At 53.4% G+C, this 26,534-nt stretch overlaps 3 protein-coding genes across 8 annotated transcripts in view; all 3 read left to right on the top strand.

Annotated features, from left to right (window-relative positions):
• ZC3H4 (zinc finger CCCH-type containing 4) overlaps nt 1–13,091 on the top strand; it is a 41,205-nt gene extending 28,114 nt beyond the window's left edge. For 5 of the 6 annotated variants that reach the window (XM_033127112.1, XM_033127111.1, XM_033127114.1 and 2 more), the window contains 4 exons: nt 4,130–4,494; nt 4,620–4,963; nt 7,867–8,118; nt 9,307–13,091. In XM_033127112.1, the coding sequence (XP_032983003.1) occupies nt 4,130–4,494; nt 4,620–4,963; nt 7,867–8,118; nt 9,307–10,826 (2,481 nt within the window). In that variant the 3' untranslated portion in view covers nt 10,827–13,091. The remainder of the gene's footprint in view (nt 1–4,129; nt 4,495–4,619; nt 4,964–7,866; nt 8,119–9,306) is intronic. The other variant, XM_033127116.1, reaches the window with a different exon arrangement.
• Nucleotides 13,092–13,197: 106 nt separating this feature from the next.
• LOC117035391 (dapper homolog 3-like) lies at nt 13,198–17,732 on the top strand. Its single transcript, XM_033129265.1, is given in 3 exon segments — nt 13,198–13,288; nt 16,055–16,152; nt 16,154–17,732. Coding segments are annotated over 3 exon segments (1,062 nt in total). The 3' UTR covers nt 17,027–17,732.
• A 6,528-nt stretch (nt 17,733–24,260) lies between these two features.
• TMEM160 (transmembrane protein 160) lies at nt 24,261–26,459 on the top strand. The gene is made up of 3 exons (XM_033129499.1): nt 24,261–24,514; nt 25,412–25,504; nt 26,108–26,459. Exons 1-3 carry the CDS (start codon nt 24,307–24,309, stop codon nt 26,371–26,373), a joined length of 567 nt encoding a protein of 188 aa, XP_032985390.1. The 5' UTR covers nt 24,261–24,306; the 3' UTR covers nt 26,374–26,459.
• Nucleotides 26,460–26,534: the final 75 nt, after the last annotated feature.

Below are 26,534 nucleotides of genomic sequence, written 5' to 3'. Positions count from 1 at the left end.
AAGTCGCTTGGTTCCTCATGTGAAGAACTGAGCAATATCTGACTGAGGACTGCCCCCTGCTGGAGGCTCGGAGTTTGCATTCTAGACCAGTGCTGCCCATGGGAACACACTGGGCCCACCTGTTTTTAATTACTTTTTATTTACTATCCACCTACTAGTTCTACAGCACAATTAATAATTGGACAATTCATATTACCTGGGCAAAGAAATATCAAAAGTGGTTATAACGTGGCTAGTCTTAGAAGTCGAGTTATCACATATTTAATTACAAATTTTCTGGGAGAGACACTAAAAAGTAAAAAGATGAAATTTGAACAGTATATCTTACTTAGCCCAATATAGCCATGTCCAAAAATATCGTGCTCCCGCACAGCGTCTGAGGAAGGACTGCATGGCTGGGTTGGGTTCAGCTTCTCTGGTGGGCACTCTGTGTTTTCTCGTGTGTTTTACATGTCTCTTACGTGTCCTGGGTTCTGATGTGCTTCAGCCCTTGCCTTCGAGGCAGCACTCAAGACCCAGGGCGGGAATCCTTGTCAGGACATTGTGGGGTCCGAGCGAGGGGTGAGAGGCTGTGCGGTAAGACTCCTGTCCGGCAGCTGAAGTGTGGGGTGCAGGCAGGCCCAGGGGTCAGAGGTCAGAAAGGGGAGCCCCACCTCGCCTGGGATTGGCACTCCTCACGGAGGTGGTCCTGTGGGTGATGGCGTCCGCTCGTTCAGTTAGCCACGTGTTCACTAAGCGTTCCCGGCGCTGAGCGCTGCTCAGAGCGGTGAATGGCAGGGAGAAGGTCACCACAGCTGAGAGCTGGCGGTCTCATGGACGAGGGAGTGTTGGCTGGGTGCACAAGAGAAGTGCAGCGTGTTTCCAACGGACAAAGCTAGTCTGGGGAGCGCGGGGAGGCCATCAGGAGGCTGGTGTCAGGAGACCTGAAGGAAGAAGAGGCGCCAGGCAGGGGAGGCAGTATGGCAAGGAGGGAACGAATGGGGCATTTTGGGTGGGTGCTGGGAGGCAAAGGGAGTGGGGGCACATTCAGTGGCTGGACTGGGGTGCCCTTCCATGTGCGCGGAGAAAGTTGTGGTCAAGTTTGTTCCTGTTTAATGAGCTGTGACCTTACTAGGTTTCGCCTTCCACCTGAGGGCACTGAGTTAGCATTGAAAGGACCTAGCAGTGCAGGGCTATGACCGTCTTTGTGACTGAAGGTTAACTAGACAGGAGGCTGGGGCATGGCAGGATGGAGGATTGGGGTGAGGAGGGCAGGTAAGCCATTCAGGAGGTCCAGGCAGCAGCTCCAGGCCAGTGTTCGGGTGTGGAGATACGAGAAAGGAGGAGTCGGTGATAATACACCAGGTTCTGGGTGGTGTGGGGCGAGCTTATGGAGGAGATGTGACCAAGTGGAGGTGGTCTCCTGCAGCCCTGGCCGGAGAGGTGCGTGTGGGAGCCCCGCCCCCGAACCACAGTAACTGAAGTTGTGGAGGTGGGCAGGACCTCAGGGCCAGGTTAGGGGCAGGTGGTGTGCAGGGGAGACCCACCAGTGAGGAACCGGCAAAGTTGGCCAGTCAAAGCCCTCACTCCTTTATACTTTGCACGTCCCTCACCCCCCACTGCTCCGTCTTCCACTGTCCTGATAAACGAGGCCTTCTCTAGAGTCCAGGGGATGCAGAGATGCGTACGTTTGTTTCCCTTGCTCATTTATCTACCAAATGTGTGTTGTGGCAGTGCTCAGTTGCTGCCAGGCACTGTCCTGGGTACTGGGGACACCGTGATAAGGAGACAGGATCCAGTCATCAGGCAGATCTGATCACATGCCGGATCCCTTGATATGAGAGAGAATGTGCAGAGTCCAGAGGTTCTGAAACGGGCTGACATTCCAGGAGTTGCACTGAGGAGTTGCCACTCTGCCAGCCCCTAGGTGAGTGGCAGGTGGGAAGGGAAGTAAAGAGTGAGGGAGGCGTGTGCCCGGTAGGGAGCACAGCACGAGCAGCAGCTGCACACTCGGTTGAGGAACTGAAAGGGACCAGCTTCCCGGGAGGGAGGGCAGCGAGCAGACCGTGGGGGCCATGAAGCAGACAGGGCCTGTGGGCTGGGGCTACAGCCTGCTCCCCCGCGCCCTACTGAGCATGCTTAAAAGACACCATGAAGTTCTGGGCTCTCCCCAGCAGGGCTGGTCTCGGGCAGTGCCTGCTGCAGTGGGCACTTGTTAAAATACGGATCCGACTCAGGGTCCCCCTGTGCTGCTGCTCCACTGCCCGGATCACACCTTGAGGAGCAGGTCTCAAAGGGACAGATTTTCCACTGATGAGCTTTCCAAGTTTTCTTTCCCCCTCGAAGCCATATTCTTCTTGGACCCTGTTGTCCCGGGGTCTGGATACCGTCGCTGATCATAGGGAGAGAGAGGAGCTGAGAACTGCTCAACACCCGCCTGAAGGTCCTGCCTCTGTCATCTGCACCCCCGCCCGCTGCCTTAGGAGTTGTTGTCTGGGACAGGGCATCTCAGACCAGGACCCACGTTAGGATCCAGCAAGGCGTCTGTGCCGAGGTCTCCAGGATAACCCAGGCCTGTGTGCGATGGTTTGCTGGGGAACTCCCAGGAGCGAGCGTGTCGTCCTCCTCATGGCTGAGATTCTACTGTGGAAGGACAGGGCGGGGGGACAAAGGCTGGGGAAACCAGGCCTCTCCCCGTGGAGTCCACACAGGACACACTTACCTCCTCCAGTTGTGACAATATGTGTGGAATGTTGTCTCCCAGGGGCACACATTAGCGCTCAATGCCCAGGGTTTGTATTGGGGGCTGGTCATGGAGGCAGCCCCTGCGTGATACATGCCAAAATTTCAGACTCCCAAAAGGAAAGGGGGATGTTCCGCAGAAAGCGTGTTGTTTGTCCACAGTTTCGGTGCAGGGGGCCTTCCTTACCAGTCAGGGAATGCTGGAAACCCTCCCGAAATCCAGGTTCCCGGACACCAGCCGAAGGCCAATGTGGCAAGGCCTTCCAAGAGCAATCAGGCCTGCTATGTTCACTTTGCCCAGGATCCTGACTGATGAGACATTCTGCTCAAATCCAGACTTTGCATTTGTTCGTGTACCAGTATCAGGCCCTATGCCAGGCTTGGGGGTAAATCAGGGCAGAAAACAGTCCTGTCCTCGTGGAGTTGACAGTCATTGGGTGAGCCAACAACAAACGAAGATATGACTAAATAGAAGTAATCTTACAGAGTTTGGGCAGCTCATGGTTCCATGATGAATGCAGGACACCAGGAGACTCACTCTGAGTTGATCTTAATAAGAGACCCAACATTTGGGGGACACAGCCACATAATGAGGATTAGAGGGAGAAACGTGCCTGGGGAAAAGCCTGGCCCAGACCAGGGCCCTGCAGGAGGAGGCTTGGCTGCCGGCAGACTGAAACGGGGCTGGGTGCTCAGGGTCGAGCATGCAAGGAAACGAAGCCGCCAGGGTGCTGCGCAGCCCTCGCCAGTCACCCACCCCTGCTGGCAGGCCCTGTGGGTGGCAGGAAGGACGGGGTTGGATTGTAAGTGCAATGAGAGGCCCTTAAAATCCAAACGGGACAGTGGAATGTTAGCCAGCCACAGAATAGGTGACACGCTACAGCATGAATGAACCTTGAAAACCGCTGAGTGAAAGAAGATGGACACAAACCGGCCGCATGTTGTATGATTCCGTTTATATGAAGTGTTCAGAATAGACAAATCTATAGAGACAGAAAGCAGAGTCATGGGAGGGGGAATGGGGGTGACTGCTGATGGGGACGGGTTTGTTTTTGGGTGCTAAACAAGTTCTAGAACTAGACAGGTGGTGGTTGGACAAACATCACACATATACTTAATGCCATTGAATTATGCACTTTAAAATGGTAAAATAGTACATTTTATGTGTATTTTGCTGCAAAACCAAAATGGCTCCCGTGCCTGCTGGTCACAGAGTGGGTACAGCAATGGTGGGGGTGATGATTTTGGTGCCAAACAGGCTTCTGCTGTAAGGGCCCCAGGGTCCTCATGATTTAGAGTTTTCCTCAGTAAGTGCAGCGCTGACCACTGGGTGGGGCCATCCACCTGGACGCCTGTCCTGTCCTGGCCTGGCCTGACTGTCGCTCCCTGCTGTCCTCCCCACCTGCAGATGTTGGCTGATGATGCGGAAGCGGGTGCTGAGGACGAGAAGGAAGTCGAGGAATTGAAGAAGCAGGGCATCAACCCGCTGCCCAAACCGCCGCCCGGCGTGGGCCTCCTGCCCACCCCGCCTCGGCCCCCGGGCCCCCCCGCCCCAACCTCGCCAAACGGCAGACCCATGCCAGGCGGACCCCCGCCCCCACCTCCACCCCCCCCTCCGCCCCCTGGGCCCCCCCAGATGCCCATGGCCGTGCATGAGCCGCTGTCCCCACAGCAGCTGCAGCAGCAGCAGGACATGTACAACAAGAAGATCCCCTCCTTGTTTGAGATTGTGGTGCGGCCCACGGGACAGCTGGCGGAGAAGCTGGGCGTGAGGTGAGTGCCTGGGGCCTGTCACTGTCCTGAGCTAGAGGGCCTGGCCTGGATGCCCCCACGTCTCCGTACTGTGTCTGCCACCCTCCCTCTGCAGCCCCTCTCACAGCACCATGTCCTCCTCCTAGGTTCCCTGGACCCGGAGGACCTCCAGGACCAATGGGCCCTGGGCCCAACATGGGACCCCCAGGGCCCATGGGCGGTCCGATGCACCCCGACATGCATCCTGACATGCACCCAGACATGCATCCCGACATGCATCCGGACATGCACCCCGATATGCCGATGGGCCCTGGCATGAACCCTGGCCCGCCCATGGGACCCGGCGGCCCCCCAATGATGCCCTACGGTCCTGGAGACTCTCCCCATTCTGGAATGATGCCCCCCATCCCGCCAGCCCAGAACTTCTATGAAAACTTTTACCAGCAGCAGGAAGGCATGGAGATGGAGCCGGGACTCATGGGGGACACAGGTACGCAGGGCTCAGGTGGGGCCGCGCAGCGGGTGGTAGTCTGAGGATTCAGTTTCCCTTCCTCGATCTGAGTCTTTGGAAGCATGAGTCCAGCTCCATCTCCGTCCTGTGAGTGGTTGAACATTTTCCCTGAAATGGGAGTCACTGCCCTGTTGAGGCCGGAAGGAGTGTTGTGATTATTATCACTGTCATTTTAGTTTCTTAGACATTTTGCCTGCTGTGCCTGCAGTCGGGAGCATGGGAGCTCAGTGGGGCAGGCGTGGCGTGGTGTCGGGGTGAGAGGCCGAGAGGCCCTTCCCCGCGCAGCCTCCTGTCGGTGGTTCTTGGCTTGGGGCTGCCAGTGTCAGCCTTGCGACTCTGCTCGTTCTGTGCCCACGTCTGACCATCTTCCTTCCTCGTTTCTTTCCTTATTAAAACAAGAATGTACATTGGTACCAGCGTGAATGTCTGACAGTTGGGGTGGTGAGATGGTGACGCTGCAGCTGCAGGAAGTAGAGTGCGCCCTTCGGGAAGGAGGGCATGGGCTCCAGCCCGAGGTCAAAGCCAGCGAAGCAGCGGTGCTCCTTGCCTTGGCTGCATTTCAGTGGAGGAGGCAGGCAGGAAGTGTGTAAATAAATGCAAAGGCTCATTTCAGCATTGCTCCTTGCTGGAAGTAACACGGGGTGCCGCGGGAGAGTGGGGGCCACGGCGGGCTGGGCGGGTCTGGCGGTGGTGGGGCCGGTCGCTGAGGCCTGTCTGAGAAGCGACTGGGAGTTGGGTCGTGAAGGGGAAGAGGCGGCCGAGGCAGGAGGCACAGCAGGTGTGGAGGCCCAGCCAGCTGGCTTGTTTGAGAAAAGCAAAGGTAGCCTTAGAAGGAAAGGCAAGGGAGAGCATCCCTAGTGCAGGGGCTCTGTCACCATGGCGAGGTGGCCTCGTGGGAAGAATGACGGTATAGGCAGAAGATAAGAGGGCGATGGGTAGTAGGGGCGGGAGTGGCATCAGGGAGGCTTCTGGGCTGCCGTGGAGTCGTCCTGGGCGAAGGCGAGCTGCAGTCGGGTGGCAGCCAGGTGGCAGAGAGGAGCAGGACTAGGCTTCTCGGTTTACAGGTGGTGTCATGGGGCCGACGTGACTCCCGTGCCCTCCAAGGTGGGCAGGAGCGGATGGGTCTCTGGCCACAGGACAGTCACTCTGGGGGTGCTAATGCCGCCTGTCCTGGAAGCCCCGCTGGAGAGAGCCGAGTTGGGGTGGGGACAGCATTTCTGCTTTGGCCACGTTAAGTGTGAGATGCCCATTTGAGAGGTGTCAGGGGAGACAAGCAGGCTGGAGGTCTATGTAGGTTTGGTGTCTCGATGATGTTCAAAGCCGTGAGCAGGTGTTGGGGGTGAGGAACAGTGGCTTCGGAAAGATAAGCGACATGTTCTCAAGTGAGCAAAGCAGGCTGCCTGAGGGGGTGCTGTGGTTCCCACACTTCCTCCCCTTTTAAAAATGTATATAAAATGTGCACGGGAAAGGTCTGGGTACAAAAGGAAAGCTGGTCTGTCAGGCTGTTAACAGCACGTAGCCCGAGAGCAATTGGCTTCACTTCCTGCCTGAGGACATCGACCCTTTCAGAGTACGCGGGCAGTGGTGTTTAGTAGATGGCAGGTCGTCACGCGGTTCGTTCAGTGTTGATGAGGTGCCACAGGAGCTTAACTCTCCCTTATAGCAAGTGGCCTCTGGTGAGTTGGTTTCGTTGTATTTCTCTTCAAGCCGCCGAACCTGTCCATGACATAAAGTGAGGACTTACTGTTCACAAGTGCACAGCCACTGAGCGAGTCGCACTTGACGCAAAGTTCCTTGCAGGGGACTGACTGCTGTTCCCTGAGTGTCCCCAGCTCCCAGCCAGGGTGTGGCCTAGACCAGGCTGCCCCTCCAGTTCACATGGTAGGAAGTTCAGGGGCTAGAAGATGACCTTTCACTTTCGGCTTTGTGTTTTGTGTATGAAGTATTGGCCAATTGGATCATGTTAATCCCACGCATCTGATTTCAATTAAGTTACAGATTCCCTGTCCTGGCAGTACTGGCCACATTGCAAATGCTCCAGAGCCCCATGGAGAGTGGCAGGCACATGGCACAGTGCAGATACGGCACATTTCATCATCATAGAATGTTCTGTGGGGCAGTGCTCACTGCACATTGTCTGTCTCAGAGAGGGACACACACACACACACACACACAGAGTCTCCAGGTGTTGTCCCCAGCCAGCCGTGCTGCCCCTCCCCCTTTTAAATGCTGCAACATGCTCATAAACGTTTGTGGAGTTCGGGAACCCGCAAAGGGGGGAGGAGGAGGAATCACCCATGAACCTCTGAGTTGACACATGGCCATAGCAACGTTTTGGTGTGTTTCCTTCTCTTCTTTACTAGTTTCATTCCCAGTGGTTGAGCTCATATTATGAGCTCACTATGAGGTACAGGTTTTTTCTTTATTGATTATTGCAAATAAACTATAAATCTAGTGCTCCTGGCAAGTAATTAAAACAGGTCAGAGTGTGTGTAGTAAAAAGTGAAAGATCCCTGGGCCTTTTTCTCCCAAATCTCATTCCCAAAGAGACTGTTTTCTGTCTGTCTTTCCAAAGCCTTTTCTTTGCATTTTATAAACATCCGTATGACATTTCATCCTGTTTTCACATCATGAGCATTTGCTGACATCACTAAACCTCGCTGTGAACCCCATTTTCATCCTGCTGTATCCTAGGTTGGCTGCTCCATTCCCCGCTGTTGGGCTTTCCCGGGGCCCCGCCGGGAGGGTAGGAAGGAACGGGCTGCACATTGTCACCCATCGTCATCGCCACCGGGTGGTTCTCCAGTTGAGGGTATGGGTGGGTTGGAGTTGGTGCCTCAAGGCCCTTCCCGACACGAACCCTCGGTTCTTCCCTGCCACAGAGGACTACGGGCACTACGAAGAGATGCCAGGGGAGCCTGGGGAGCACCTCTTCCCCGAGCACCCTCTGGAGCCCGACAGCTTCTCTGAGGGAGGGCCCCCAGGCCGGCCGAAGCCGGGCGCCGGTGTCCCCGACTTCCTGCCCTCAGCCCAGAGGGCCCTGTACCTGAGGATCCAGCAGAAGCAGCAGGAGGAGGAGGAAAGAGCGAGGAGGCTGGCTGAGAGCAGCAAGCAGGACCGGGAGAATGAGGAAGGCATGTGTCCTCCCCAGGGGCAGGGGCTTTCTCTGATGGGCGCAGGCCCCGTGCTGTTGTGCAGGGGACAGGTGGGGATACCTAGGTCGGGTTTGGCGCCGCAAAGGAGCCTGTGGCCAGGGAGGACCCCTGCTGAGGGCTGTGAGGTCAGGCCAGGGCTGCTGCATGTCCCTGAGGAAAACTGGAGGTTAGGGCTGCCCTTCGTGTCTGTGTCTGTGGGTTGGGAGAGACCTCCACCCCCTCATGGAGGGGGAGGGCTGGTCCCTGGAGGAGACAGCAGCCCACATGATTCATCTGCTGTGCCCTCACAGAGGGGGCTGTAGGACGATGCTGACCCCTTCCCCAGACCATGTCCTCAGGAAGCCAGCTGATGAGAGCTAGTCGTTGACTAAACCAGTGACGGTCAGTCAGTCAGCTGCCAGTCGCATGGGGCCGTGCAGTGACCTGGTAGCATCCACCCCCGCGTGAAATGGCGTGGACGAATTGTTTAGAATCTGAATCCAGAGGCCACGGGTGGCCCTGACAGGAGCCCGGGAGCAAGTGGGGACAGTGGGAAGAGGGAGCAGCCCCCTCCCCTGGTGGCTCCTGCTTTATCTGCCTAGGAGGTTGGACTTGGGCCATTTTCTGAGTCTGCCCACTTGGCCCCGCCTCTCATTAGCTGGTGACTGCCCTTCCCTGGGACGCGGTAGTATCGTGAAGGCCGGGGGCAAGTGTCTGAGCCCCAAGCACAGTGAGAGCTAAGTCCGTAATAGCTGCTCACAGGCTGCCACACTGGGGGCTGAGCCTGCCCAGTGGGTGAGGAGGCGGTGGCAGCGCCCTGGGCTCAAGCCTCGCTCTGCCCCATCTCAGAGCACCGTCCATGCCTTTGTTTTCTCATCAAATGGGCCTGATAACAAAACTACCTCCTGGCTGGTTGTAAGAATTAATAAGACAAAACAGAGCAGTGCTGGCACAGCGGGAAAGGTCTAGAAACATTAGCCAGGGACCTGCCAGGCTCGGTACTTGGCTGGCCTGAACTCACTGGCTGTGGTAGCCTTGGAGGAGGGGGTGTCTTAAGAGAGGAGAAACTGAGGTTCTGAGAGGTAAGAGGCCGGGGAGGCATTCACCCAGTGGGCATTGTCGGGTCCAAGAAGGCTGGTAGATGTGGTGGCCACTCACCCCCTCCTGCTCCTCTCTGCTCTTTCTCAGGTGACACCGGAAACTGGTACTCAAGTGACGAGGATGAGGGTGGGAGCAGTGTCACCTCCATCCTGAAGACCCTGAGGCAGCAGACGTCCAGCCGACCCCAGGCTTCCGTTGGGGAGCTGAGCAGCAGTGGGCTGGGGGACCCCCGCCTCCAGAAGGGACACCCCACAGGAGGCCGACTGGCTGACCCTCGCCTTACCCGGGACCCCAGACTCACCCGCCATGCTGAGGCTTCCAGTGCATCGGGCCCAGGTGACACAGGGCCCTCCGACCCTCGGCTGGCTCGCTCCCTGCCCACCCCCAAGCCCGAAGGAGGCCTTCATTCCAACCCCACAGGCCCCAGCGGCTCCAAGGGGTCTGGGCCACCCCCTGTGGAAGAGGAGGAAGGGGAGCGGGCCCTGCGGGAGAAGGCCGTGAACATTCCCCTGGACCCCCTCCCCGGGCACCCGCTGCGGGACCCGCGATCCCAGCTGCAGCAGTTCAGCCACATCAAGAAGGATGTGACCCTGAGCAAGCCAAGCTTCGCCCGCACTGTGCTCTGGAACCCGGAGGACCTGATCCCCCTGCCCATCCCCAAGCAGGACCTGGTGCCGCCCCTCCCCGCAGCCCTGCAGTCCATGCCTGCCCTGGACCCCAGGCTGCATCGGGCCAGCACCGCAGGGCCCTCCAACTCCCGGCAGCGCCCGGGCACCTCCACGGACCCAGGCACATCTGGCTCCAGCCTGCCTGACTTTGAGCTCCTCTCGCGCATCCTCAAGACTGTCAATGCCACTGGCCCCTCGGCGGCCCCCAGCCCCAGCGACAAGCCCAGTGACCCCCGGGTGCGGAAGGCCCCCAGCGACCCTCGGCTGCAGAAGCCGGCAGACTCCGCTGCCGCCTCTCGCACTGCCAAGCCTGGCCCTGCCGAAGCATCCTCTCCAGCCGCCAGCCCCAGTGGGGAGTCCTCCCCCCCAGCCACCGCCCCCTATGACCCCCGCGTGCTGGCAGCCGGAGGGCTGGGCCAAGGCAGCGGGAGTGGGCAGAGCAGCGTGCTTAGTGGTATCAGCCTCTATGACCCCAGGACTCCCAACGCAGGTGGTAAAGCCGCAGAGCCAGCTGCTGACACGGGTGCCCAGCCAAAGGGCCCCGAGGGCAACGGCAAGAGCTCTGCTGCCAAGACCAAGGAGCCCCCGTTCGTCCGGAAGTCTGCCCTGGAACAGCCAGAATCAGGGAAGTCCGGTGTGGACGGGGGCGCAGCCACGGCCACGGACAGATACAACAGTTACAACCGGCCCCGGCCCAAGGCCGCAGCGGCCCCTGCCACCGCCGCGGTTGCCCCACCACCGGAGGGCACCCCGCCCCAGCCCGGCGTGCACAACCTGCCTGTGCCCACGCTCTTCGGGACCGTGAAACAGGCGCCCAAGACGGGCTCCGGAAGCCCGTTTGCTGGCAATAGCCCGGCCCGCGAGGGCGAACAGGACGCGGGGTCCCTGAAAGATGTTTTTAAAGGCTTCGACCCCACTGCCTCCCCCTTTTGCCAGTAGTGTTAAGTGGGCGTCGGGCGCTCCCTGCACCCCACCCTTCCCAGGGCATATTTAAGTGCAGCAACCAGAGGTGGGAACTTGGGGGTACGGGGCCGGGGTCTGGATGTTTTTTTCTTTTTCCCTCTTTTTTTTTTCCTCTCTCTCTTTTTAAGTAGTACTTTCTGTTTGAAACATATAAATTGTATGTAACCATCTTCAGTTCTGGTCAGTGCTGCGGGGCTCCCGGCTCCCGCGCCAAGAAAACCTACTTGTGCACAGGAACAGTTGCGAGTCCCCTGGGCCTCAGCCCCAGCAGGCACTCTGTCTGGCCGGCCCAATTTGCAAGGACTCCTTGAGGGCTGGGGGTCTGGTGGGTTTTCTGGGTGCAGCTTGGTCCCTCCTCTCCCCCTCCACCCCCAGGACAAAGGGAACAGTAGGCATTGAGAAGGCACTGAACGCTACTCACCCTTTTGCATGAGAAGGTGAGGTAGAGCCAAGATGGAAGGACCCTGCAGAAGCAGGTCCACACGTTTCTAGAACCCCGTCTGCAGTGCACAGGCTGCGATGGCCCACGTCGGGGGGCGATGGGAGTGGAAAAGTATCAAAGAAAGAAAGGAAAAGAGCCCTTGGGAGCGGCCTGGGCTGGGAGAAACGAAGCCTTTCCTGTTGTCTCCTCTGGATTCACACACAGGCCTCCCTACTCCGTCCAGAGTTCAGCCTTGACCCCACACCCTGCGGCCTGTGTCAGGAGACTCCAGGGTGAGAGATGGACCTGGAGGCGCAGGGCTGGTGTGGGGCAGGTCCCCCAAACTGCCTCCAGGAGGCAGCCTCCGCAAACCGAGTGTTTTCCGTCAGTATTAGCTCCTGCCGGGGTCGGTCCTGGTCCTCAGAAACCAGAGCGCCCAGTGTGCCGGCCCTGGCCCCTCCGGGGACAGCTCAAGGATCCGTGGCTTGGCCACCCCACCAGGCTCCTGACAGAGGGAGCCCTCGGTGGTTCTTGGCAAAGTGTTCCTGTTCTCTGCTTTCCTCACCCCCCTTTGCACCCTATTTTTAGGGCCCTTGGTTTTGATGTGTTTGGTTTTCTATTAAGCCAACAGGTACACAGGTTCAGAGACATGTTGGACTTGTGGGTACTTCCAGAGAGTAGCCAGGGCAGGGTGAGGGCTGCTGGGCCCTCTCCAAGAGAGTGACCTGGACCCCTGCTGGGGGTGGGGGGTATGCAACCCGAAGCCTGTGTCCTGCTCCCCTCACTCTGCTCCCCTCACTCGGCTGAGCCGGGAAGGGAGCAGAGACATCTGCACCGGGCTGCCCCCTCCCACTAGGACCCCTGCTAATGTCCAGCCCTGTCCTGAGCTCCAGAGTAGCCCACCCTGTGGCCATGGCCTGGGGAGACTGGCCGAGGGAAAGGGTAAGGCCTGTGGCTCGGGGTCCTTCTCAGCCGCGTGCCAGTCCTTGCTGGCCTCCCCTGCCTTTGTGTGCTGCCGCTTCGCCCGCCTCGCTAAGGCCCTCGTCTCCCTTGCTGATAATGAGGAAACCTGGTGACCCAGCCAAAGGGTTCCCCTTCCCAGCTCCTTGGGGTGGGAGGTGAATGAGGCTGCTGTACCAAAGCCCTCTGTCCGGGGGAAAAAGTTGTTGAGTTTGGGGCCAGAAGCAAGGGCAGGAAAGGCAGCCCCACAGGGTCAGTGCGCCGTGATCAGGCTGGATTGGTTTGTCTTTGTGTCCTTTTTGTTTTGTTTTGTTTAAACAATCATTAGTGAGATTTTTCTTCAGCCACCAAGTGTTGGCCTTGAGCAGGAGGGCTGCAGCCCTTGGTGTTGTAAAATAAGTAAGCATACGCAGTGTGGCTGTTTTTGTTTTTTTTTTGGTTTTTTTTTCCCCCTCCTTTGAGAATTTCTTTTGTAAAGCAAAATGAAATACTTTTTTAAAACCGAAATTTTGGATGAAATGGACGCTGGAACCCTCCTCTTGGATATTCAGCCTAAGAACCTCATGGACTATGAATTCACCCAAAATTTTCATTTGCCATCAGGCTGAGCTTTTAAAGAAAAATGTTCTCTAACCAGGATTGTAACAAAAGTGTAAATACTCCTTCAGAGTTGAAAGTTGATGGTGCAAATATGTATATAACGTACTGTATTTTTACAATGATTGTCGCATGACTCTATTCCACCCTTTTTTGTACTCTGTATCTGTCTTCCAGAAATGTCACCTGCCCTCTCTCCTGTGGTCTCTTAATCCAATAATTGTATTACTGCCATTAAAGGATGCAGTTATTTTAAAAAGCTTGCAGGTCTCGAGTCTCCATGCTGCTCCCATTATCCTATCCCTGGGAATAACAAGGAGGGTGGGAGTTGCCCCAGGGCAGGGGGTGAATCCTGGATCTGTTCTCTTGATGGCCAGCCCTCGGGAGACATCCATGGTGACCCTGGGAATGGGGCTTCCAAAGAGCCTGAGCTCCGGCCAAGGCCAGTCTCAGCAGTCAGGTAACAGCGGTGACCCACATGGGCATGGTCCTGCCCGCACACGGCTCACAGACGCTAGTGATGAAGGCAGGACAACTGGGCTGGCTTCCAGGGATGAGAAGAAGCAGGAGCCCTAACCACTTTAGGCAGAATACTTGGGTCCTCTCAGAATTAATATGCTGACACCTATTCCCTGGTGGGAGGGGATTAGGAGGCGATTAGGAGGATGGAGCCCTCACGGATGGAATTCGTGCCCTTAGAAAAGCGATCCCACAGAGCTGTCTGCCATGTCCTCGCCCCCTCCACCATGCGATGACACAGCTAGAAGACGTCTGTGAATCAGGAAGTGGGCCCTCACCAGACAATCTGGGGGTGGTCTGATCTTGGATTTCCGGTCTCCAGAACTGTGGTATTTTGTTACAGCCCAAAGGGACTCAAGACACCACCCACTTGTCAACCAGGGTCCTTATCTGAGAAAGCCACACTTGGGAAGGGTGTGCAGGGTAAGCAGGGCTTAGCCATATCTCCCTTGGACTTACTTTGGCCTCTGTTTCAATGGGCCTCTTGGTTTTCCATGGCTGCTGTATAAATTATACAAACAATAGCTTAAAAAGACAAATTTGTTATAGTTCTGGAGATCAGGAGTGTGACATGGGTCCCACTGGGCTAAAATCAAACTTGCCAGGGCTATATTCCTTTCTGGAAGAAAGATTGTGTTTCCTTGTCTTTTCCGGTTTCTAGAGGCCATCTGTGGCCTTCTTCTTCCATCTTCAAAAACATTATTGTCCCATGTCTCTGATCCTTCCTCCATTGTCACATCTCTCTCTGACCACAGCTGGGAACGTTTCTCAGCTTTTAAAGCTCCATGGGAGTACATTGGGTGATCTAGGATAATCTCCCCGTTTCAAGATCCTTAATCACACCTGCAAAGCCCTCTTTGCCATGTGAATGACATATTCGGGCTCTGGGAATAAAGACATGGATGTCTTTGGGGGGCCATACTGCCCTTTAATTGGGATCCCCAAATATTTCTTAGGGATGGGTCCTCATTGCCCTTACACTGGTTGCTGGTCTCAGCAGGTAAGCTCTAGGCTTATGTCAGAAATTCAGAATGCCACCTAGGAATCTCTTCTAATGCATCCATATTGAGTAAGGATGATTTCATCTGTAACTCAAACTCCAACTCAGCTTGTTTAAAGAGCCAGGAGTCTGTCATCTCAGGTAAGAATGCCAACAGGGCACTTCGGGGTTGGCAAAATCGGAGTAAACTGCAAATTCACCTAGGTTTGGACTATCTTTCCATACTGCTGGTCTTGACATGCCAGCAGCCCCCATCGTGATTGCAATACGGCTAGAGCATCTCCCAGCCTTCACCTCCTTGCCAGCGAAAAGCAGAAGCAGAGAAGGAACTCTTCTCCATATCTCTTTATGAGTAAGGAAACACTTCCTAGACTGCCCAATATGTTTTCAATGAATTAATTTTCTGTTTGAATTAGCATTCACAGAGATGCCATGTGCAGTTGGGAAGGTTGTATACTGCTCAAAAGCAATTGAGAGGCAAGTCTGGGTTGAAATCCAGCTTCCATTAGGCTCTGCAAGGCCTGTGCCCTCACCTGGGGCTGTGTCTGCCTGGCGGGACCCTGCTTCGCCTGTCAGGAGGACAGAAAGTGGGGGAGAATGTCCTGTGAATAGAGCAAAAGTTCATCAACTGCTGAATGGATAAATAAAATGTGGTTGATCCATACAATGGGATATTAGTCATGAAAAGCACTGGTCCATGCCACAGCATGGATGAACCTTGAAAACATTATGCTGAGTGAGAAAAGTCAGACACACAAGACTACATATTTCATGATTCCATTTCCCTATCAAATGTCCAGAATCGGCAAATCCATAGAGACAGAAAGTAGATGGTGGTTGCCAGGGTGTGGCGTAAGTGTAGGGGGTATGGATGGGGTTTCTTTTGGGGATAATGAAATGTTTTGGAATTAGGTAGTGTTGATGGTTGCACAACTTTGTAAACATACTAAAAACCATTGAATTGTACACTGTAAAAGGATAGATTTCATGGTATGTGAATTATATCTCAATTTAAACAATCAATGGCATTCCTCTATAACCAACTGGGACATTAACAGAAAATTAGATATCCTTCCCAAAAGCAATAAAAACTATACATACAGTATCTAGGAATTAACCTAGTGAAGAATGCGTGAGAACTTTGTGGAGATGTCAAATAAAAACAGACCCAGATTAAAATAAGGAGAAACTTTATTCAACAAGACCATTGCAGTAGGGACCTCAGAAATCTGCAAGCATCCAAAAATCAAACAAAAAAAGCATTGCGTTTCTGTGGTAAAAGGGCTTTCAGTAAGGGGAAGTTGGGTAGATATGGAGAAGTAAGTAAGAGGGAGGTTAGACAGGAAATGTGTCGGAGGTCAGCTGATTCTCAGGAGAAACTGACAAGGAGGCATGTTTCACAGTTCAGTGCTGGTTGGGAGTTGGGGTGACCTACGTACTGCCAGGCTATGTAGGGAGGAGAGAAGACTAAATTCATTCAGGTGAGAAATGAGCAAACGTGCACACCTGGCCAGAGAAAATGCTAGACTTTAAGGGAGTTAAGGGAGTCATAGGACAGCCTGAATAAATGCCTGATTTGCAGGTGACACAATTTGACATTGTCATTCCCTTCGCACTCCAAAATGTCCCACCATGAAAGCTGATCATTTATCTCTTTGGTTCAATGTCGTGTCTACAGTTGTTGAACCGTCCCTGACATCTGGTCAGCTCTTGATAAAAATACATTTTTAAAATTACTTTATTTTGGCGCCTGGGCCTCGCCTTGGGAGTCGGAGGCGGCGTCGGAGCCCGCTGCGCCGCCAGCTGTGTCCTCGCCCCCCCGACAGCCCGGGCGAGGGCCGCCTGGTGAAGGCGCAGTACATCCCCGGGGCACAGGCGGCTACCCGCGGCCTCCCTGGCCGCGCGGCCCGCCGCAAAGCGCCACCACTGACGCGGGGCCGCAGCGTGGAGCAGTCCCCACCTCGGGAGCGTCCCCGGGCTGCCGGCCGCCGCGGACGCATGACGGAGGCCTCGGGCCGTCGGGGCTCGCCCAGGGCTCGGAAGGCCGCGCGCTCCCAGTCCGAAACCAGCCTGTTGGGCCGAGCCGCCGCGGTTCCTCCGGGACCCCCCAAGTACCCTACAGCTGAACGGGAAGAGCCTCGGCCTCCGCGGCCCCGCCGCGGCCCAGCACCCACGCTGGCCGCGCAGGCCGCGGGGTCCTGCCGCCGCTGGCGCTCCACCGCCGAGATCGACGCAGCCGATGGGCGCCGAGGGCGGCCCCGCGGCCCCGCGGCCCGCGGCCCCGGGCCTGGCCCATCCCCGTCTGCTCCTCAGCGCCGGCTGCTCTATGGCTGCGCAGGCAGCGACTCAGAGTGCTCAGCGGGGCGCTTGGGGCCCCTTGGACGCCGGGGTCCGACGGGCGGCGTTGGCGGCGGCTACGGGGAGAGTGAATCTAGTGCCAGCGAGGGAGAGTCGCCTGCCTTCAGCTCCGCATCCAGCGACTCAGACGGCAGCGGTGGCCTCGTGTGGCCGCAGCAGCTGGTGGCAGCCACCGCGGCCTCCGGGCCAGGGGGCGGTGCAGGTGGAGGGGCGCCAGCGGGCCCCGCCAAAGTCTTTGTGAAGATCAAGGCTTCCCACTCGCTCAAGAAAAAGATACTGCGTTTCCGTTCGGGTTCTCTCAAGGTCATGACTACAGTGTGAGTTTGAGGGTTTGCGTGGGCTCCCCCTTCATAGCCTCTGCACCCCCACACTCCCTATCACGGACCCTTCCACACCTCCCTTCCAAAGACCACCATTTTCTCTGCTTCCAAAGACCCTTCCTCACTGCCCCCATCCACTGCAGTCTTGGTTGAAAAGGCTCCCCCTCCACCATAGGGAGGAATGGGGGAGGAGCCCAGTTTGACCCAGTTCAATTGCTGGCTCTGCAGCCCGTGGGGCAAAAAAGTTCTATTTCTCTGGGCCTCACTTTCCTCATCTGTACTATGGGTGTGCTATGGTATGCAGAAGGGGTAATTCAGTTTGAATTTCCTTATTTTAGTTTAGACACTTAGTCTGTTTGATGCCCTTTACTTCTCTCACTGAGCTCTTATTCCACCTTTCTATGCCCAGATGTGGTTCCCCTCATATACAAAGTGCCCACCATCTATGTCCCTGGACCCCTAGGATATCCCCTTGGCACCTCGGTTGGAAACTCTGTCTGACCCAAATGATGCCTGCAGAAGGAAGGGAAGGAGTTCTGACTTTGGGGTTTTGAGGGATAATGACACCTGGAAAGAAACATTCTTTTACCTTTAACCCTGGATAATTATGGAAGGTTGGGAGATAGAAGAGGGGACGGAAAATGGCATCTACCTTGTGGCCCCCCCTGTGAGAGGGAGTGGGGGGAGCTCAGGATGACGCTCAGCTGTTCCAATCCAGTACTTTTTCTTTTTTTAAAATTGCTATTTATTAATAAAATATTAATATGCTATTAATAAAAATTGTATTTATTATTTTTTAATTAAGTTTTCTTTTTTTAAGATTTTTTTTTTAATTGGGGAAAGGGAACAATACTTTATCGGGGAACAGTGTGTACTTCCAAGATTTTTTCCAAGTCAAGTTGCTGTCCTTTCAATCGTAGTTGTGGGGGGCGCAGCTCAGCTCCAGGTCCAGTTGCCGTTGTTAGTTCCAGGGGGCGCAGCCCACCATCCCTTGGGCGGGAGTCAGACCAGACACGCAACCTTGTGGTTGAGAGGATACGCTCCCACCGACTGAACCATCCGGCAGCTCAGCGGCAGCTCAGCTCAAGGTGCCGTGTTCAATCTTAGTTGCAGGGAGCAGAGCCCACCACCCCTTGTCGGAGTTGAAGAGTTGAACCGGCAACCTTGTGGTTGAGCACCCACTGGCCCATGTGGGAATCGAACCGGCAGCCTTCGGCGTTAGGAGCACAGAACTCCAACTGCCTGAGCCACTGGGCCAGCCCCTACTGTATTTATTATGACGATGGTGACTCCCCGTTACACAGTGGGGCCAGGTTCTGTGTGTTTCTCTAACCTTTTTATAAATAAATGCACAATGTTAAAAAAAGATTTTGTTTTAATTGAGCTATAATTGACATATAACATTGTATAAGTTTAAAGTGCACAATGTATTGATTTGATACATGTTGATATATACCATTACAATTATATGTTGCAGTATGATTACCACCATAGCCTAAGCTAACATCTCCATTGTGTCACATAGTTATCATTTCTTTCTGGTAGTGAATGAAAATACATTCACTGGAAAAGAATACCAGTGGCTGGTTTGATACTGACTGCATTGGTCTGGGATTGGGCTGGAGCATTAATCATTTTTTAAAGCTCCCAGATGATTCGTATTAGAACCACTGATCTGATCATGTTGCAGCAGTAAGAGGACGAGCTTTGGGATCTGTCTCTTTAAGGAGGATTTGTTTGGATTTGTTTTCTCTGCCCTGACCCTTTCTGGCATTCAATTCCCAACCCCGCCCCCCTCCCCCCCACCCCCCCAATCAGCCTAAACTATTTCACCAGCCAAGAATGTGAACAATGTTTCACATATTTTCAGTTCTCACTTAATCCCATTTAATGCTTAGTATTCATTGCTGGCAGGCAGGCTATCTATTACAGCTCATTTGAACTCCCTCCCCAAGTTTAACCCCCTCCAACCTGCCACCTGCTTTATAAAATGCAAGCTCTTCTCAGGAGATACAGGGGCAGAGGTCAAGAAGGGCCTAGTCTGGCAGACCTTGTAGCCAAGATTTCAGAGGGTGATGGAGAACTATTGAAGGGTTTAGGGAGACACATCACTAGATGTCTGGCTACTAAATCTATTTTCCACTGAGCAGTCAGTAGCATATTCTAAAGAGCTATGTCAGATCATGCTACTCCTCAGCTCAAAATCTCCTACTGGCTCCCATCACACTTAAAATGTGGAGACCTCACTGTGGCCCACAAGACTCCAACAGCCCCCCACCCCATTTCCTCTCTGACTTCCTCGTTTCCCACTCTCCCCTTCGCTCACTCTGTTCCAACCACACGGGCCTCCTGGCTACACCTCCAGCATGTCAAGCACACTCCAGTCTCAGGGCCTTTGCACTTGTTGTCCTCTATGCTTGAAGCTTTCCTCCTCCTCCTCACCTCTTGGCTGACTCCTTCTTGTCACTCAGATTGCTACTCATTTGTCCCATCTTCAAAACCTAGTGGCTTAAAACAAACGTGTATTATTGCACACAGTTTCTGTGGGTCAGAAATCCCACAAGAGCAGCTTTTGAGGGGTTCTGGCTTGGGGTCTTATGAGATTTGGGTCAGGGTTGCTGTCATCCAAAGACTTGACGGGCTGGAGGGACCATTTGCAAGGTGGTTCACTCACATGGCTGGTGCTGGCTGTTGGCAGGGGGCCTCACTTTTGCTCCATCCAGGCCTCTCCACAAGGCTGCTTGAGTGTCCTCACACCACAGCAACTGGCTTCGTCCAGAGAAGATGATCCAAGAGAGCCAGGCAGAAGTCACAATGTCTTTTATGGTCCAGCCTTAGAAGTCCACAGTATTCAACTGGTCACACAGACCAGGGCTGACTGGATGTGGGAAGAGACTACACAAACCGTGAAGATCACCAGGGTCATCTTAGAGGCTGGCATTTATTCTCTACCTACCTCATCACCTTGATTTATTTTCTTCACCGACTTAAGAGTTCATGGATTTTTACATTAATTATTCCTTCGTCCCACTTCCCCAATAGTGTCATATGTGGGACATTATTTTTCTGTTTTGTTCACTGCTATATCCTCAGTGTCTCAAACAAGCTGGCCCACTGTACATATTCAATAAATATTTCCTGAATTAGTAAATAGAGAATCTACTTTAAGGGGGTCTGGAGACCAGTGAGTGTGCTGTCTTAGTTGTCCAGGTGAAAGGTAAAAAGGGTTTGGACTAGAGAAGAAATGGAGAGAAAGAGATAGCTGTTGGCAGGTTTACCTGCCAACATTGCAAATTTCCTGTCTCTCCCTCCTACAACCTGCCCTCCACAGGAAGGCTGAGTGACCTTAACATATAAGTTGAACATTGTCTGTCCCCTGCATAAATCCTTCATGGCTCCCCTAGTGCACAGGATCACGAGTTAAAAGTGGCTCAGGAACTAAATGGAGTAAGCTTGGAGAGTCAAGATTATCAATGCCTTGCTCTGGTTGAGGTTAGGGTGAACAGAGAGCTGACATTCTGAATTCTAAAGCTCTCTACAGGGGCCTGGCCTCATGGCTCAGGCGGTTGGAACTCTGTGCTCCTAGCGCCAAAGGCTGCCGGTTCGATTCCCACGTGGGCTGGTGGGCTCTTGCCCACAGGATTGGCAGTTCGATTCCTCGACTCCCGCGAGGGATGGTGGGCTACGCCCCCTGCAACTAACAACTGCGGCTGGACCTGGAGCTGAGCAGCGCCCTCAACAACTAGGACTGAAGGGACAACCTGGAAGTGCACACTGTTCCCCAATAAAGTCCTGTTCCCCTTCTCCAATAAAATCTTTGAAAAAAAAAGTCTCTACACACTCTAGGGCTTCTCAGAAAATATAATTGCCACAGCTGCCCACAGGTAAGCAAGAAAACCACCTTGTGATGGCAAATAATTGGAGTTTTATTTTATTATTTATGTTCAGTCTCCTACACTCACTGTAAGCTTTCTTGGGCCCCAGATTTTTTTCTGCAGGGTTCTGAACACTCTTTATCTGGTTCATGACTACTCATAGTTCAGGTTTCAACTCAGACACAGCCTTGCTGGGTTAGGGACCCTCTCTAAGCTCTTCTACTCTCCTGGACTTTCCCTAGAATTTACTTATTTAGCATGTTTATTGCTTATTTTCTGCTTATCCTTATAGAATGTAAGCTCCAAGGAAGCAAAGAGTTTTCCAATACATGAACATGGTATATCTCCATTTATTTAGATCTTCTTTAATGTGTCTCAGCAGTACCGTTTGTAGTTTTCAGTTGTAGAAATCCTGCATTTCTTTTGTTAAATTTAGTCCTAAGTGGTTTTTGTTTTAATGCTATTATAAAGGGGATTCTTTTCTTTTTTTTTTCTTTTTTTTTCTTTTTTAAGATTTTATTGGGGCAGGGGACCAGGACTTTATTGGGGAACAGTGTGTATTTTTCCAGGATTTTTCCTAGTTGTTGTCCTTTCAATCTTAGTTGTAGGGGGCACAGCCCACCATCCCTTGGGGCAGTCGAACCAGCAACCTTGTTTGAGAGCCCACGCTCCAACCAACTGAGCCATCCGGGAGCTCAGCGGCAGCTCAGCTCAAGGTGCCCTGTTCAAGCATTAGTTGCAGGGGGCGCTGCCCACCGTCCCTTGAGGGAAATCGAAACTGGCAACCTTGTGGTTGAGAGCCCACTGGCCCATGTGGGAATCGAACCGGCAGCCTTCGGAGTTAGGAGCATGGAGCTCTAACTGCCTGAGCCACCGGGCCGGCCGGGGATTATTTTCAATCTCATTTTATAATTGCTTCCAGGTAGGATAGAAACATAAAATTGATTTCTGTATATTGGTCTTGTATCCTGCAACCTTGCTAAATTTACTTATTAGTTTTAGTAGTTATTTTGATTCCTTGGAATTTTGTACATAAACAATCACATCACATGCAAACATTGACAGTTTTACTTCTGTCAGATCTATATGCCTTTTATTTCTTTTTCTTGCCTTAGTGCACTAGCTAGGACCTCCAATACAATGTTGACTAGAAGTGATGAGAGTGGAAATCCTTGTCTGCAGTCTCAAGGGGAAAGCAGTCAATATTTCATCACTAAGAATGATGGTAGTTGTAGGTACTTTGTAGATGCCCTTTGTTACATTGAGGGAGTTCAGGGCAGAGAATTTTGTCTGTTTTGTTTACAGATTTATATCAAATGTGTAGTATAATGCTGTCAGAGAGCAAGTGCTCAGTAAATACTTGTTGAATGAATGGATGAATGAGTATAAGCTGCATAGCATGGTGGCGAGTAATTTGGTGTTGGACTTACCTAATTAGCAGAGTGATTTAAGACAACTGACCTAACCTTTCCCTTCCTCTGTAAAATGGGGATAATAATGGTGCATATCACTTAGGGTTATTCTGAGGATTTAATGAGAGTATCCATATAAAGCAAGAGCCAGAATCTGACACATGATTAGTGCTCAATAAACATTAACTTTTATTACCTCACTGCTCTGAGCCTCATTTTTCCTCTATAAAAGAGAGAATATTCTAATCCATAACTGTTACAATGAGGATTGAATGACATTAAACACATAGTGTACCTAGCACAATTTCTGGCACAGAGAAAGCCGTTGGTAGATGTTTGCTATTATTACTTACCAAGTCTCCTACCTATACATCGGGTTGGGGGACATGGAGATGTGTTAATCAAGGACCTCATCCATTGGAAGCTGACAGACTGACGGCAGAGACAGATAATTATAGCGATCATAATGACAGTGCGGGAAAGAGAGTGAAAATTAATAAAGGGAATCCTAACTAAAATACAGTCGGGACTCCAGAAGGGGGAGCTCTCACACAGTACCTACCATTCCATGTCATTCGCAGAAAGAACTGTCAATTACAGACAGAACCCCACAGAAAAAAAGTCTACAGGAAAGAATCATCAATTATAAGCCCCATCAGGAAAAGATGTATTGCATCTCCTACAAGGAATCGACCACCCCAGCAGCTCAGCTAATGAGAAAGCGTTAACTCCCTGACCTTTTGTTTTTCTCCAATGGATTTTCTTTCAAAACAACCCCTCCCAACTTCTTCCTTTTTCTCCATAAAATAATGTTTCCTCTCCTTTGTTGGACTTATCTATGGTTTTTCTATAGCTGCGTGCCCCAAATTGCAATTCTTTGCCGTTCCAGGATAAACGCATTTTTTGCTGATAATTAAAATAAAAAGTTTTATTTTTAAGGTCACCAGAGGATATAAAGCCATGTGTGGATTCAGAGGCAGAGAAGCTGGAGGCTGAAGTTTGCCAATGGGATCAGGTCCTTCTGGACTCAGATATAGACTTAGACCTAAAAGGAAACCACAATTGTTTACAATACGGACAACTGGAAACAATCTAGGGCCTGGGGTCTCTTCTGGTACCTTTATAATGCATCAGTATGAACCATTAAACTTGATGCTGTGGGATGGGAGATGGGAACTGGCTGGCTAGGGCACGGAGTGGAAATTACTTTTCATTAGACCCTTTTGTATCTTATACCATTATATCTATCTATCTATCTATCTATATCTATATCTATCTGTCTATCTATCTATCTATCTATCTATCTATCTATCTTTTTTTTTTTTAAGGAGGGCGCATCTCGCAGTGGCCCTTGCGGGGATGGAAACTGGCATGGTGTTATTAGCACCACGCTCTAACCAACTGAGCTAATCGGCCACCCAAAATAAATATATTTTTAAAAATTATGTTGTGGAAAAATAATGCCACTGGTCAATTTTCATGATTTATTGAAATGTGAAAAAAATTAATTGGCATCTCATTTGACATCTGCACAGAAAAAAAGAAGGGTTAGAAAGATAACAAAATATTAGCAGTAACCGCTGATTTGGTGGGATTGATGGTAAGCTTCACTTTCTCCTCTGGGCTCTTCGAGATTTTGCAAAGATTCTATATTAAGAGTTTTGCTTTTGTTTTTTGGCCATTGGAATGAAAGTCATTAACAAAAACTACAAGTGCCGGCAGACATCGGGCCTGCCGCCTCTAAAGACTGGCTTTCCCCTGGCGCAATGATCGCTGGGATTCGTAGTCCGTCACCAGAAGCAAGGTGGGACAAGTAGTACCGGCACAGATGACGGAGGAGGGAATTGCTGCCATTCTGACCAATGGACGGTGAGAACTGGGTTTGAGTGGCGCGCATAAAACCAATGGGTGGGCCGCTAAGTGTGAGTAACGTGTACTTCAGCCTACGGAAGGCCCGTGGGGCGGGGCGGTTAGCGGCGTCCGTAGTGCGAACCATGGGAGGCGGCTGGTGGTGGGTTCCCGCCGCCCGCCTGGCGCGACTCCGCTTCCGGGGGGCGCTGCTGCCGCCTCCGCGGTCCCGGAGTGGGGGCGCCCGGGGATCCTTCGCTCCGGGCCAAGGCCCCCGCGCAGGGTCTTCGCCGCCCCCCGTGTCCGAGCTGGACCGCGCAGACGCCTGGCTCCTCCGGAAAGCGCATGAGACAGGTCTGGAGCTGGGGCACGGGTCTGCTCGAATGGGAGAGGAGGTTTGGAATAGCCGAGCTGTCCGCGCACGAGAGTGGGAGATGGGGGTGGGGCTTCTGCTGGAAACTGGGCCCGGGCTCAAAGGGAGAAGAACGGCTTCCGTATACGCGCAGGGAAGCGCTGGCTGCAAGAGCGCTGTGTATCCACATCGGAGAAGGGCTTGCGGATGGGATCAAGGGTCCGAGAGGCTGGTCGGGCTAGGACAGGCAGCCTCAGAAGAACTGAGATGTCTGGACGAGAGGGGCTTCCAAAGAGTGCTTGGGGTGGGAGAGTTATTTACAAGAGGGCTCCACGTTGGCCAGTTTCGATTGAAAAGGCGACCACTCTGCATAAGATGTTAGTGTGGATCCCCACGGAAGAGGGGGAAGTTCCAGATTGGAGGAGGGAACAACCGATAGAAGAAAAGCTCTGGGCTGATTGGAGGGCGAGGTGATCCAGGCTGCAAGGGGAGGGGCATTATGTCAGGATTGGAGAGGATGGGGCATCCAGATGTACGGGATGGGGGAGGGGTGGGGAAAAGCTTTGTGCCAGAGGTCTGAGAAAGAAGTAAGAGATCAGCCCATGGTGTTGACCAAGATGACTTCTTTGGGGTCTTCCCGTCTTCAGATTTAAGTTCTGCAGTTTTGGTCCTAGATTTCCCTGCAGATTTTGCGGACTGTCTTTAGTCTTAAGTGTTGCCGAGTTTGGGGAGAGTGTTCAGAGATGGAGACAAGAGAGGATTTGGGGAGGACAGGGTGAAGTGGGGGTCCCTCAGGACCTTGTGGGAATTTGGAGTGGGATGGGGCGGTTTGGCTGTTTGGGCTGAGGACTTTGGGGGCAGGATTTGGGTTGATGCTGCTTCTTCCCCCTCCCTCCAAGCTTTCCTCTCCTGGTTCCGAAATGGCCTCCTGGCATCAGGCATCGGGGTCATCTCCTTCATGCAGAGTGACATGGGTCGGGAAGCCGCCTATGGTGAGTGCAGACCCCCACTCCTGCCCCCACCCGGGAGTGTGGACGCTTCCTCCCCCACCGGGGAATGCAGAGCACTCACGCTGCCCGCCTGAGTGCAGATTCTCTCCTGCCCAATCCTTCCCAATAGTAAGTGTAGAACCTCTCATTCTTCCCCACTCCGGAAGCTGTCTCATCCTCACTTGTGTCGACCTTCCATCCACCCCACCCCTGAGTGGGTGGCCCAGGGCATGGCTGTGGGTCCTCCCTTCCAATCTGACTTCTCGACAAAGATGAGGATCCTAGGCCCAGCTGCTACTCCTCCAACCCTATCTTTGCTCTCAGACCAACCCCCCCACCCCTCTGAGCTTGAACCTCACTGCCAAGTCCTAGACACCCCTCTGATACCTTCTCATGCCTGCTGACCTTGGCTCTTTACTATCCCCGACCTGTCCTGCCTAGGAGTTTGCCTCATCCCCCTTCTAAATCCACCTCAATCCCCTGACTCCCTATGTCTCTGGCACCTGCCTGCCTGATCCTGGCCTTCCCCCCCCCCCACCCAACAGCCCCAGCCTTGGACACCAGGCCCTCCCCTCCATTGATTGTGGCCTCCGCCCTCTCCCACAGGCTTCTTCCTGCTGGGCGGCCTGTGCGTGGTGTGGGGTGGTGCCTCCTACGTGGTGGGCCTGGCAGCCCTGCGGGGGCCCATGCAGCTCTCGCTGGGGGGTGCCGCCGCGGGCATGGGCGCTGTCCTGGCCGTTGGTCTGCTCTGGGCTTGTGCTGTGGGCCTCTACATGGGCCAGCTGGAGCTGGACGTGGAACTGGTGCCGGAGGATGACGGGACGGCCACTGCTGAAGGCTCCGATGAAGCAGGCCGGCCCCCGCCGGAGTGAGCAGCAGGGCCGCAGGGAATGGCTGGGCGCTGGACGGCCTGGGCCTGAGGACCGGGACATTAAAACCTGACCCTTCCCTTGCTCCATCTTCCGAGTGGTGGTTCCTGTGACAGGGGAAGCCTGGGCCTGCAGGGGAATGGAGGGAGGGAAGAGGGAAGGGG

The sequence above is a fragment of the Rhinolophus ferrumequinum genome, chromosome 15, assembly GCF_004115265.2.
Source record: "Rhinolophus ferrumequinum isolate MPI-CBG mRhiFer1 chromosome 15, mRhiFer1_v1.p, whole genome shotgun sequence".
NCBI lineage: Eukaryota > Metazoa > Chordata > Mammalia > Chiroptera > Rhinolophidae > Rhinolophus > Rhinolophus ferrumequinum.
Note: the sequence above shows the minus strand (reverse complement) of the source record. Positions and strands in the feature narration are given on the sequence as shown.